Source organism: Lasiodiplodia theobromae (genome assembly GCF_012971845.1).
Source record: "Lasiodiplodia theobromae strain AM2As chromosome Unknown scaffold_5, whole genome shotgun sequence".
Classification (NCBI taxonomy): Eukaryota; Fungi; Ascomycota; class Dothideomycetes; order Botryosphaeriales; family Botryosphaeriaceae; genus Lasiodiplodia; species Lasiodiplodia theobromae.
The window spans coordinates 1105821-1119340 of record NW_023336541.1 but is presented as its reverse complement, the minus strand read 5'-3'; the positions used below and the strand labels follow the sequence as shown (position 1 = coordinate 1119340).

Here is a 13520-nt window from a genome sequence, read left to right as displayed (position 1 = left end):
TCATGTTTAAAAATGAGAAGTCTGATGTACAACAAGATGTAATTTTTTCTTCGTTCTATGTTCGTTACTGTGATAGTGTTACTTTCACTACTAGAAATACAAACGGAACGCGGAGCCACGAGGTCACAGCCAAGAATCCCCTACCATCAATTGGCGCCGACGCCCCAATGGTTCGTCGTCCCCTTCCCAAAATTGTTCGTGGTCCCAAAGCTGAAGCCCTTCTGACCACCATTCACCTGACCAATCTGCTGCCCGTTGATGGTACCGGTATTGCCCATGGTGATGTTAGTGCCGCCTTGGGCAGACTCGCGCGGCTTCAGCGCCTCGACGACGGCAGCGTCGAGGTAAGGGTCGCACCCTTCGTCCTTGGTCACGGCACCGAGCACCTTGAGGTAGACCTTGTTGATGCCGGCGCAGTCGGACGCGCCCAGCTCGCACAGCCGCCGCTCCGTGGCCGCCTTCTCTCCTTCGTCGGCGGCCGGGAAGAGCTCTTCGAGCGAGCTGATGTTCTCGGATATTTCGGCCACGAAGTCGTCGAACTGCTGCTTTTTGTAGAATGCCCACTGCACGCTGTGCGTCGCCTTGACCACCGCCGCTCGCCGCCGTCCCAGCGCTGCGCGCAGCTTCGTGCGCAGCGTGCGCGTCGGCGAGGAGAGGTCGTTGGCCGGGTCGATCATGCCACCGTCCTTCGGCGCCGGTTGAATGCTTGCCGCTTGCTCCTGCGCGACGGCGAATTGGTCGGCGATGGCCTGGAGGAGGTCGCGGGCCGCTTCGTGGTCGGCGATGCGCAATGGTGGTGCTTCGGACTGGCCATTTCCGCTCGCCTTGGTGAGGGCGGTGCTGTCGCCGCTGGCGGTGGATGAGGTGTACAAGCCCGCCGCCTCGCCCCAGCGCGAGAGACGTAGCTGGATGATGTCGAGCTTGATGCGGTGGGAGTTGAAGTCCTGGTCGAATGAGCGGGCGATCTGGACGCGCTCGAAGCAAGCGAGGGCGGCGTCGAGGAGGGTTGTTGTGGCGGATATGATGTCCGTCATGGTGTCTTTTTTTCCCAACAAAAAAAAAAAGAGAAGGCGAAAGTTGATGGTCTTAAAGAGCAAGGGGGACTTGGAAATTTTGAATTTGCGACGAGAAGAAAAAATGATGGGTGGAGAGAGCCTCTGTATTCTTAAAGTCTGACAATCCCCGAGGCTGGGGAGGAAAACGACTACCGATGAGGATTCTGTTGCCAGCCAGTAGCTGGCTGGCCATGCTTGTGTCTTTGGGGGCGGAGTCGCTTGCCTGCTGCATTAGTGAGGCTCTGCTCGTTGCCAGCACAGCACGAGGCTGTGAGGTTTGTCGCGTTTTCAGCTCAGCTGGGATGGGGCGGACATGCGTGGGGCAGACAGGGAGCGGAAGACCCCCTCACCAATTCTCAGCCGCTTCCGAGCCCCACGTCTCCACTGACAATACGTCGTGGGAAAAAAACAATAACTTACGGATCTGTACCCCCGGAAATTTTGTAGCGAACGTCCCAGACTTAACGTGTTGACTGAGAACGCGAAATTTACTAATGCAAGTTGGCGATAGGCTCGCTTCTCGCGGAATCGCTGAATTCTTATCAGTGCTTCTTACTTTACCATCCAACTCGTCTACCGGTTATTTAGTATGCTAGTACTAATATAGTTAAATGTAATAAACGCCCAGTAGAAAGGCTGCCATTACTTTAAGCGGTCTTTGCCTCCGTTTTAAGCATCCTTGTCGGCCAGCGAATCTGTCGCCGCTTTTGAATGGGGGCTAATAGCGAATCCCTGCCACCACACCAAAGTCATCGCCCAAGCACGACCCACCACCGTGACACTCGAGACGAGCGCTACGCAGTGCGCGGGATTGCTCGGTTGCTACTCCCTAGTACTTCCGACCCACGGCCAAAAATCTAGCTCGAAGGAATATATCACTATGCTGCACTTCGGAAAATATCGTCTCGGGTGCCTGGCGCCGCAAGCGCTTAATAATTAAGGTTACGGGGCGGTTAGAAGCTCAAAACATACGAAACGGCGTTATAACCCACCAAAAATGGGTGCAGTCTTCCTTATAACTTAAACCGGGAACGAGGCTCTGCACGATCTCTTGGATTGCACCCTGTTTTTGAGGCACACATTCAATTCGCTGGAGCTGTTAAAACTTGGGCAGGGCATTGTGCGATCTGTTCTCCTGACCCACGCGCCATTACGCAAGGTATGCCAGCTGACCATCCCACTCGTATTTGTGCTGCATATCATTCCTAACTGAGAAAGGTATGTGTGGAGCTTTGTAGTCGTGGTTTTGGGGCTGGGAAGTGGCGCAATAAGCCTGTGACACGTAGACCAGCCACAAGACTGATCTCTACCTCTGCTGCCTGATTTATTCAATGTAAAGTCTCTACTTTTCATCCAAAAACGAAGAAAAATCGACCAGCCGTTTCATCTTTTCAAGTTGCAGCAACTCTCCAACGAATCATGCTCCCAGAAACCATGGATCCCTGCTGCTATTGGTGCTCGCACATTAGTCCTCGCGCAGACCCATACAAGCGACCATCAGGTGAAAGAAACTGGTTGCAAGACTTATTTCACAGCGACTGCGAATGCCGCCGTAGAGAGAACGCGCTCCCAAGCTCCGCATGTGGGTTCTGCGAACACCTTAACATCCGCCATCTCGTTTGCTGTGCTCTCAAGCGCGACCACCTGGACCTGCCCACATTATATACAGAGTGGTATCACCGGGAGAGCCCAAGGAATGGATGCCAGTTTTGCGAATATATGGCATCGTATGGTACCTCGGAGCCGGGGGTTGGTTTGTCAATTTCCTACGACCAGTTTTGGCATCCCAAAGTACAGTGGAGCAACGGCGACCTGGAGTGTTACCTCAACCTACGGTAGACCAACCAGAATCATTTTATTCCTCTTTCACAAGAATCAGTTTCACAACTTCAGGAAGATGTCAATTGGGGGCAAATAAGAGGATGGCTATCCGAAACGTATAGGGAAGAAGGGGACTTACCAGTCGACTTCCGGGTCATTGACGTAGACAGAGACTGCATCGTCACTCCCGACCATCCGGTCAATTATGTCGCGCTAAGCTATGTTTGGGGAAGCTCGCCGCAGAAAGAAAAACCATTCCAGGCTAGCACGGGCAATATCAATGACCTAGAGGTCGAAGGAAGTCTCTCTAGAGCACCACTCCCGCGCACCATAACAGACGCCATGGAAGTATGTCGCCAACTCGATCGGCGGTACCTCTGGGTCGATCGGCTTTGCATAATCCAGGACAACGAATCGAAGCACGATCAAATCCAACGCATGGATTCTATTTTTGGGTCTTCGGAGTTCACTATCATAGCCCTGTCCGGACGAGATGCCAATGACGGCCTACCGGGAGTCTCAAAACCAAGACAATCACGAAGTCTAAAGATCATCGAATGGCAGGGAATCACCTTGACCGATTTTTTCCCAAAAATTCAAGACCTTTTAAAGTCGTCGTACTGGGCTAAAAGAGGATGGACGTTTCAAGAGGAATTCTGCTCAACAAACAGTCTATATTTCACCGAATGCGGGGTATATCATTCTAGTTGCAATGATAATATCCAAAATACCGAATGCTTTACGGAAATTTCTGAAAGGCGACCACTGTACTTTCGATTTCCCGATTCGGTCGAAGCGTACGCGGCGCGGTCTTTTACGGACCCGGGTGATTTACTACGGGCATTCACTGGAGTATTGAACAGAGAATATGGCCACGACCATCATTTTGGAAATGCCGCACCTCTCTATGATTGGATCCACTGGCAGCCTATTGATTGGAAATACGAAGCAAGACGTCCCCCAAAAGACATTTCCACGGAACCTGTTTCAGAGATTCAACCTCACAAGAGCGACATCTTTCCAAGCTGGTCATGGACATCCGCGCAGGGAGGTGTACAAATTTACCAACCCGTCGAGCCTATTGCTCTATGGGCATTTCCTATTGCTCAAGAATCGCAAGAGGACAGTAATGTAGAATGGGTGTCCACGAATCGGGAAGCATGCCAGCTCAGAGACATCACAATTAAAGGACGGTTGATAAGAACAGGAGAATTTCCGTTTCAGCCCGAGAACGACAAAGAGTTAATTTCGGCTTCATCAACCCTATTCGACAAGGCTGACCGAGACGAAGCTTGCAAGAAGCTCGGACGTATTCTTTCATTTACTCAGATCGCATCGCTGCGCCTTAAAAGCCTCGACGACCATTTTCGCCATGATATCCGTCCTACATTCCGGATTTTGTCATCCGCAGGAAAGTATATAGGTGGAATCTGGCTCCCGAAATTATCACTCGAATATACGTTCAACAAAGATGGAAACCTTGAGAAGAAAGAATTCAATTTCATAGCACTCAGTAGCTGTAATGGGTATCGGCAAGCAGAGGAAGTCCTGAACAGTGTTGGGTTGGAATATAGCAGAGATCGAGCAGTACTGAACGTCATGCTAATTTGGTATGCTAAGGATTCTAATGTAGCTCGCCGCTTAGGCATCGGTCATGTTTTTCAGGATGAGTGGTTCAAGGAGAGACTAGCTTTGAAGACGATTATCCTTGAATAAGAACTCATGATATCCTTCTATTGTAACACTCTCCGTAAGCGCAGTTGAGAAATATTGAGGTGATTTAGTGTAGCCTTTCCTTTATAGAATAAATTCTCTATCGTATAGGCCTATAGTGTTACGTGTTTAAGAGCTATTAGAACCGCTTAGTGCTTGGCCTAAGACGAAATCGAGAAGTAATTTAACGTAGCCTTTAATGTAGGCACTTAGAGGGAGTAATCCATTAAGTTTAAACATTAAGAGCCCTAGGACATACGGACAATTTGGCCTCAAGGGATAAAGCTCCGCACAGGGACGGACACTGCAAGATCTAGAGACTTACTAGGCTATTTTAAAGCCACACGGGCGGGAATCCCAGCACGATATTAGTAGGAGCACGGGAGCACGGCGTCCATGGGCTTAGTAAGCAGCCACTGCCAGCCCACACACGAGGAACGCCCACAGAGGATGTGGTGATAGACGGAGTGCCCTAAGTGCAATCCTGTAGGGGGCTGAGGCCTATAGATAAGGATAGTCCGTAGAGAACGAAAACTCTAAGATTCCTTCCGAGAAGCCAATAGAAGTACGACGCTAAGAAAACAATAGAAGAGATGATATTCTTACAGCAAGTAGTGACTAAGAGCTTACAGTTTATTATGACAGAAATCGAAAAATAGGAAATCAGAGTCAGCCGAGCGACGCCGTGTCCCGTGTTTTCAACATCCATATTCGAAGCATTTGCATTCAGAAAGACGCTTCGTGACGAGGCCCCAGAAAAGTCAGCCACCCCTTGCTCCGGCATGGTAGGGTCGCAAACGATTTAGTCTTTGCATCCTTCAGGATGATTACCGGGTTTGTGTAGTTTTCTGCAACGTCCTTCGTATAGGCAGCGCTGATACCCCCACTCCATAATCATTTCTAGCTTTTATGACCTTTACGTACTACTCTACTCTACATTTTCCCTTTTCCCATCTTTCAGGATAGTTACCTTTGATAGACATATAAAAGACTTGAAGAGGTAATCGATGTAGACAGGTATCAATTGCTATCTTCCCCATGTTCACAGTGTTATTCTCCTCAAGGGTATCCCGCCATCCGACCACTGCATATCACTGTCTTGAACACCACCTGATATATCCTCTACAAATGGCAGTAACGGCTCGATGACTCCATCAGAATTCCCTGTATGCATGCCCTGCGGCCCATCTCCAGAGGGACCTGGACTGATGTTGTCCCCAGTCGATACATCTTTCAGCTTATCCGTGTCTTTTGGCGGTTTGTCCCAGCCCGAGAGGTGCGCATCTGTTCCTACATCGATACCCCATCTCCATCTTCGAGACCCATTCGCCGCATTGGAGGTGTCAGTAACCTTCCACCAGCCCAATGAGGATGGCTCTTCCCAAATATCTGTTTCTCTTGTACTGTCAAAACCTTCCCTGCGCAAACGTTCAACGAGTCTGCTACCAGCTAAAAGCGACAAGCGTGCAGCGATCGAGTCGGGCTCCTTCGGAAGGATGGCGTCACCCGTGAAGCGAGAGAAGATCCACAGGACGCAGATCAGAGCCAGAGCTAGCAGCACCTCGATTATGATTGTGGTCCGCAGATCCTGACCGATACGTGCATGGCTCGCAAGGATGGTCCCCTGGGCCGTCTTTCTCGAAGGGGAAGAGCTGTTGACCAGGTCAGAAGCGAAAGACCGCATATCCGTGAGCATCTGGGCTACGAATGCCGTGTACATCTCTTCGTTTATGCGTGCAAACTGATCAGAATTGAGTAAAGATGTCAGGTTGTGGTGTTTGTACTCAGCGAATGCCGCTAAGAGCTGAAACGGATTCGAACTACCTCCATAGGACGGCCATAGAGTCGTGTCATTCAGTAATCCTCCAAACGAAAAGCTAACGTTAAAGCTCATGTCAAAATAGTCGTCGTCACCCCAAGGCATATACCAGAGGTTTATTCCGAGTGTCGAAGTATTATATTGCCTGATGTAAGAAACTGATTGGTGATCCACATCAGACGGGATCCAGTCTTGGTCGAGTATGGAGGTTTCCGGCTGGGTGAACGACGCATCAATCTCGACGAGGCTCAAGTGTCGCTCACAACTGGCCAGCCTAAGAGTTGGAATCCCAGCGTCAATAGAGCTGGCGTCTCTGATGCTTTCGGTGGTTTCGTTAGTTGCAGTGACAGGCACGTGTGATAGAATAGGTGTAAAGTCGGCCAAAATAATCTTCCATGTAAGATCATTTGGCAGGAGATCTAACACCTCAGGGCCGGGGTTCTCCGGCATGGGGTATCTGTCCGGGTAAACGGGGAGGTAATGTGCTCCTGTGAATGGCTGAGGCGGGCATGCTAAATCAGAGTCTTCTTCCGCAAGATACACCAGATTAGTCAACTCCAAGTCCGAAAGACTGAGGATATCCCTGCAATGATCTGAAGCACACTTGAAGTCGAACAAGGGTGTTTTGCATTTGTGATTGGATCGTGCGGTAATCTCGAAATCGTCCTCTGGAATGCTGGTACAACGAACATCAACGGCTACGGCAGGTACTCGAGCGTGTAGCTTGGATCCAGAAAAAGATTTGTTGCCGACTTGATTGTCGAGTTGGACGATATTGCTGAGCACAAATTTGTCAACAATGCCAGCTCTCTGCTCTATGCCGATTGAGGGAGTTATGATCCATTCCACAAATTGCGAGGCGCGTTCCCCTGGTATTCGCGGATTGTGTATGTAGCTGAGATAATCGAGGTTATCCACCAGGCTTGTGTCGATGTCCACACTGACGTTGATTGGGGTGGTGACCATCTGTATGTCCGTAAAAAGTCCTGCAGCCACAATTTTGATGGCGGGGAACAACAGAAGCATTATCGACGAAGCAATGACTGCAAGGCCGGTTTTGACTCCTGTTGCCTTAAAAGGCACCCGAAAGTTTAGCGATTCCTTCGACTTAAGAAGCAAAGACCGTCTTCTTGACAAGTCTCGAAGGCTATTATACGAGCTAAGAGACCTGATAGAAGCGTCAATGCTAGAGCAGATGTAACTCAAAAGTAGTAGGATGATTGTTGTGACGTAGCCGAATATTGCTTGCGCGATCGAACTGTTGGTGCCCAACCCGGAGTGTTTAGTAGAAAGTGACTGAAGTATTGCAAGCGCTGCAATGACTGCGCAGAAGACGAAAATGGTGCCCCATTTTGCCCAGGCTCTTAGAGCAAGCGGTTGCCAACCTGAGGAATGCTGGCCATTAGAATGATCTTGAGACTGTCCCGCAGATGGCAAAGAGTTTGAGATCGTTGAAGAAGCAATCTCCATCTCAATGCGCGGTCTTTGATCATGGCTCAGCCTGCATTGTGTTAGGGAGAGCTCATTGCGTACATGGTCGTCTGATGAGACGCAATGATGAGCAAAAAATTCTTCCGTGCCAGAGTCTGACGCGGACAATATGATTGCCGTGGCTGCTATTGACGTAGGGTTTTCCCGAAGACAGGATGATGGCCGGAGGAGGAATGCAAACAATAGAGCAGCAATACACATAATAAGTAAAAGCGCCTGGAGCCCACGTAGCGCTGTTGGCTGAATAAACAGTCGCGGCCCTCTGATTTTAATCGAGCCTGGGATTGGTTGCGCCTCGTTTTCCCGGCCAAGCGTATTGATGATCTGCACAATAATTTTGCTAGCCAACCTCTCTACATCATTTTTCAAGAGATCGGTATTATCGAAATATTTTCCCGCGCTCTCCTCAAGCTGTCTGTCCGCTAGCGTAAGAGTAAAGGAGTCGGTAAGATGAATTGACATATAAAATTTTGCAAGCTTAAGCACGGTCACCATGTCCGCGCGTAAAACCTGGGGGATATAGGTGAAGTCAACCAACATGTCTAAGGCAAGCAAATAAAAGTATTTATAGCTGGAAAATTGGTGTTGACGAAATTTCCCGACACTACCTTGACAAAGCACGACGGATATTGAGATATTAATTATAAATAAATTCTTCGAGTGACAGCCATAGTACAGCCACAGCCGCCCTACTATTCCCGTCAGTCGCCCTTTGACTTTAATCTACAATACTCCTATTCTCTCCCGTACATGCAAATAATTAAAGACGCAAATCCATCTTAAACACAGGTAGCATCAGCGCTTGACATTGTAAATTGGAATTTACAGCCAGTCACAAAATGAACTTGAGGCACTTGGTGGGATTTTGTCAATTTTTGCGCAATTATACAGACTTGCAGAACTTAAAAGGCCATTCCAATATGATTTCAACAAATAAAGTCTGTTAGAGGTCCTCTATCTGTGATAACCATTATTGGCATCATCAACGGATATGACGCTCGCCGGCCATCGTGAAGTTTTGTAGGATCCAAATTCCTGATATACGGGTTATTTTGCGCTTCCAATTGCTTTGGTCGAGCTCAACGCGTGGTGGGAGGGTCAGGGCGCGCTACACGGGCCATTTCACGTACAGCCGAGACCCCTGGATGCTGTTGACCGGCCGGTACTGCTCAGGAAGTCGAACAGCGATTGGATTATTGCTTCGAGATACGATTGCAGAGAATTTGATCTGTGGTTTCAGACCCACACAATAGAGAACTGTTGGTAAGCCAGACCGAAAATTGCCGAACATAGGCGCTATTAGTAGCGATGCCATTATTTGTAAAAGTGCCTCATTCCATCAAAACTCTCTCCCAAAACTGTCGATGTCCCTCTTTCAGTACATATTGCAAATACGTAGAGACGTCTTTGGGTTTTTACACGAAGTCCGCTGCCTTTTAAAAGAATAAGCATGTTCTATACAACGATAGGGTGTGTCATGTTGGTTATAGCCGCACACTGTTGCTACTCGTTATAGGCTAGCGTCGGCATTCAGCTGGTGACGCCGAGCTTTTGAAGGCTGTGAACTGAATATGACGCATGGAATTGTACCAGTCAGCCCTTCTGCATAATGGTCATGCTAAACTAACCTAGCAATACACGAGGACTCGTCGGTCGGCCTACTTGTTAAGACCCCGAGCTTGCAGTTGCCTGATATGGAGTAGTGTCGGTGTCATTTCTCTCTCGCCGAAGGCCTGCCACTTTGTCTCGGGAAATTCTTTGAGAATTGATTACCTGACTGGATACCAATTTAGAAGCCCATCCAATTATAACCTCCAAGTGCGGAGTCACGATTGAAGCTGACATCGGTGTCATAGCTCCTCTGCCGGAATACTAGCCAATGAGTAAGCGGGAAACACCTCAACAGTCACAGACAGCTGCGACATATATAATAGATGGGACTCATGGAGACAACTCCATGATCCAGTATCGTCACAAACGATGTCTTCTTATTTTGCAGATATCGCGGATACACCGCCCGACGCGGCTTTCTCTTTGGTAGCCGCATTCGCCGCCGACAAGTTTGAGAGCAAGGTCGACCTTTGTCCCGGATTCTACCGCGATGAAAATGCGCAACCATGGGTTCTACCATGCGTGCAAAAGGTTTTCTCCTCAACCAGCAGCGTTCCTCCAACTAATAACCCCCACAGGCCAAGCAGCTCCTCCATGACGACCCTACCCTCAACCACGAGCACCTCCCGCTATCCGGCCACCCCGACCTAATCGCCGGCGCCCGCTCCCTCGTCTTCGGTCTCCCCGAAGCCGACCTCTCCCGCGTCGCCACGATCCAAACCGTTTCCGGCACCGGCTCCAACCACCTAGGCGCGCGCTTCCTCTCCGACGAGCTCCCTGCTGCTACTGTTGCTGCTGCTGCCCCCGAAAAAGCACGTCGTCAGAAGAAGAGCGTCTGGATATCCAACCTCAGCTGGATCAACCACACCGAGATCTGGCTCAACGTCAACCCAGACATCGCGCGCCGCACCTACCCCTACTACAACCCCACAACGCAGTCCCTCGACTACGCCGGCATGCAGCACGCGCTGCTCCACGACGCGGCTGCCGGCGACGTCGTCGTGCTCCACGGCTGCGCGCACAACCCGACGGGGCTGGACCTGTCGCACGACCAGTGGCGCGGCATCGCCGACATCTGCGAGGAGAAGCGGCTGTTCCCCTTCTTCGACTTGGCGTAGTAAGCAGCGCTCCTCCCCCCTCCCCTCCCCTCCTTCCCCCTCCTGAGCTGACATGAGCGCCTCCCCCCACACACAGCCAAGGCTTCGCAACCGGCAGCCTCGCCGCCGACGCCTGGCCCATCCGGCACTTCCTCAGCCGGCCTGCCCTCGAGTTCTGCGTCGCGCAGTCCTTCTCCAAGAACTTCGGGCTCTACAGCGAGCGCGTCGGCGCGCTGCACGTCGTCACGCGGTCTGCGGAGATAGCGGCACGCGTGTCCGGCAAGCTTAAGCGGCTGCAGCGGGCGGAGATCACGACGCCGCCCGCATTTGGAGCGAGGGTTGTGGCTAAGGTGCTCGGGGATGCGGCGCTGTATAAGCAGTGGGAGGAAGACTTGTTGAGGATGAGTGGAAGGATGAAGAGGATGAGGGAGAGGCTGTATGAGGAGTTGCAGGCGAGGGAGACGCCGGGGGAGTGGGAGCATGTTTTGTCTGAGGTAAGTAAGGAAGAAGGGGAGGGCTGGGACGAGAAGGGGAGAGTTGTGAGGCTGATGAGATTGGTGTGCAGATTGGGATGTTCTCGATGACCGGGTTGTCGCCGGCGCAGGTGAAGGTGCTGGTTGAGAAGTATCACGTTTACCTGCTTCCGTCGGGACGGATTTCGGTCACTGGGTGTAAGTTTGGAATTCTTCTGCTGCATGTGTGGCGCTAATTTGTTTTCAGTGACAGAGATGAATGTTGCTTACGTCGCTGAGGCATTCGACAAAGTTTTGAGGTCTGTTGATAGTACAGAATGATTTGTGTGCATCTTCACCTGTAGCGGTAATGCACCAGACATTCTTGTATTAGTGCAACTGGATTAGAAGCAAAAAAACCGGTCATTAATAAAACGCTCTGTGCGGAGGACGAATTGATATGCTAAATGAAGCAATTATCTACCTACTAATATAGCTTTCTCGATTTACTCCACTCAGGGGGCATACAAGAATTTTCAGACTGGTGGAGAGGCTTTTGAAGTGTCAATTCAAATTTTGAATCTTATGGAAATTTTCTCAATGCTTGTATATTGACAGATAGTGCTGTCATTGTTTATACTAAGGATTCCAAGTGAAAAAAGTCATCCAAACACCATCAAACCATACGGCATCTCTTCAGCCTGCCTTTCAGTGCTCTACAAAATGCAAGAAACGGCCGTTAAGAACATATTCAGACACCCAACCCACATTCGGCGATCCTAACCCAGCAGACCTCAGCCAGAAAGCACCAACAATTCAACGCCAATAGTGCACCCCTCTTTCCCCCCTTCTGCAGCCACCCTGCGCCACATAACACACCTACAACTTCGCCCACAACCCCCCATCCCCCCTCTCCCTCTCCACCACCCTCACCGCGCCTTGCCCGGCAAACGGACAAAGCTGGAAAAACAACTCCCTCCCACAAACCGCCAACGTCTCCTCCGCCAACACGCTCTCCACCCTCCGCGCGACACTAAACGGAAACCTGCCCTCAAACCCAACCGCCATCCCGTCGACGTACGCCGGCGCCCCGAAGACGCGCATGGTGCGCGGCTCGTCCAGGAAGAGGTAGTGCACCGCGCTGCCCCACAGCGCCGCGACGACACGAGGATCGAGGTCAGGAGGGGAGGGGGGAAACAGCACCCCGCACCCCCGATCAAACGCCCCCGCGTCGAAATGCGCGCCGATCTCGTCCTCGACGCGGTCGCGCACCCAGTACGGCTCGAAGTACGCGGCGGGCCGGCCGTCCAGCGTGGCGAGCAGCGGGATGGCCGCCCCCTCTGCGCCCGCAGTACCGTTGCCGCCGTGCTGCAACGCACGCAGGTACTCGGCGTGCGTGTCCGCCGTGCCGTGGCGGTGCCAGGCGGTGTACAGGGCGACTTGCTTCGGGTCCTCGGCGTCGAGCACGGCGAGGGCCAGCTGCGCTCCTGCGCCGCGGTTCAGGTGCGGGATCCACCGGCTGTAGACGACGGTGCCGGGAGCTGGCGCGGGGGCGCGGATGGGCGTGGAGAGGGCGGCGTCGATGGTATCCGCCGCGGCGTGGCCTTGGCCGCCTCGGTGGTGGATGACGACGTCTGTTTGGAAGGCGTGCTGCAGCGGCAAAGGCGGGAACTCCCATAACTCTCCGCTTTGCGCGGATGGTGCGGGTGGAAGCCACACGGGGCGCGAACCGAAGGGCGAGCCGGCGCCCTGCCAGAAGGAGCCGCGGAAGAGGAAGTAGTCTGGTGGTGATGAGGAGGAGGAGGAGGAGGAAGAGGAGGCTGCGGGGGATTTCGCCAGCAGGCCGACGCGGCAGAGCTCGTTGGCGACGTCGGCGGATTGCGGGCCCTGGAGCTGGATGGCGAAGGCGTCGGTTTTGGGGTAGAGGGTGACGAGGCCGTAGGCGGCTAGCCACACCTGGCCGATGGATGGGCGGCTGCTGTTTTTTCCCCAGAAGATGCGGGTGACGGGGACGGGGTCTTGGTTGGTCCAAAGGTCCGATGAGGGGGCGGATGCGTCTGTTGTTGTGGTGGTTGATGTGTTGTCGGCCCTGGGCTCTGTCCAGAAGAGGTCGTCTTTGTGAAGCTGCTCATGGGCAGCCTTCTCGGTGGGATTGGTGGGCTGGATTTGGAATTGTCTCAGGCCATCATCATATGCGCCGACCTTGATGGTGTAGGTCGTGTACCACGGATGCGGTAATCTGAGATGCATTGGAAGCGTCTCTCTGGAAGGTGATTGAGACATTGTGGCCGAAGGGCGTGGAGATTTGTATAGATAGAAAAATAATAGAAAAAGAGAGTAGCAACTTAGAAGCAGCAGCTACTTTAGCTGGATATCTACAGTGCTTAGGGCTGAGTTAGGGAGCTGAAGCTTAGCCCGGATTAAGCTCCGGGCTAAGGCTTACGCGTTGGAGAGTGCATAA

At 51.8% G+C, this 13520-nt stretch overlaps 3 protein-coding genes across 3 annotated transcripts; 1 reads left to right on the top strand and 2 right to left on the bottom strand.

The window, feature by feature from the left end:
- Positions 1-146: 146 nt before the first annotated feature.
- Positions 147-1034, bottom strand: LTHEOB_2184 (Small secreted protein; the record flags this gene model as incomplete). Its single annotated transcript, XM_035510968.1, has 1 exon — positions 147-1034. One exon carries the CDS (start codon positions 1032-1034, stop codon positions 147-149), a length of 888 nt encoding a protein of 295 aa, XP_035365124.1.
- Positions 1035-9879: 8845 nt separating this feature from the next.
- Positions 9880-11401, top strand: LTHEOB_2183 (Aspartate aminotransferase, cytoplasmic; the record flags this gene model as incomplete). Its single annotated transcript, XM_035510967.1, has 5 exons — positions 9880-10020; positions 10089-10627; positions 10705-11101; positions 11173-11278; positions 11328-11401. The coding sequence occupies 5 exons, from the start codon at positions 9880-9882 to the stop codon at positions 11399-11401; spliced, it is 1257 nt and encodes a 418-aa protein (XP_035365123.1).
- A 537-nt stretch (positions 11402-11938) lies between these two features.
- LTHEOB_2182 (Aerobactin siderophore biosynthesis protein iucb) lies at positions 11939-13342 on the bottom strand (the record flags this gene model as incomplete). Its single annotated transcript, XM_035510966.1, has 1 exon — positions 11939-13342. One exon carries the CDS (start codon positions 13340-13342, stop codon positions 11939-11941), a length of 1404 nt encoding a protein of 467 aa, XP_035365122.1.
- Between the last annotated feature and the right edge of the window lie 178 nt (positions 13343-13520).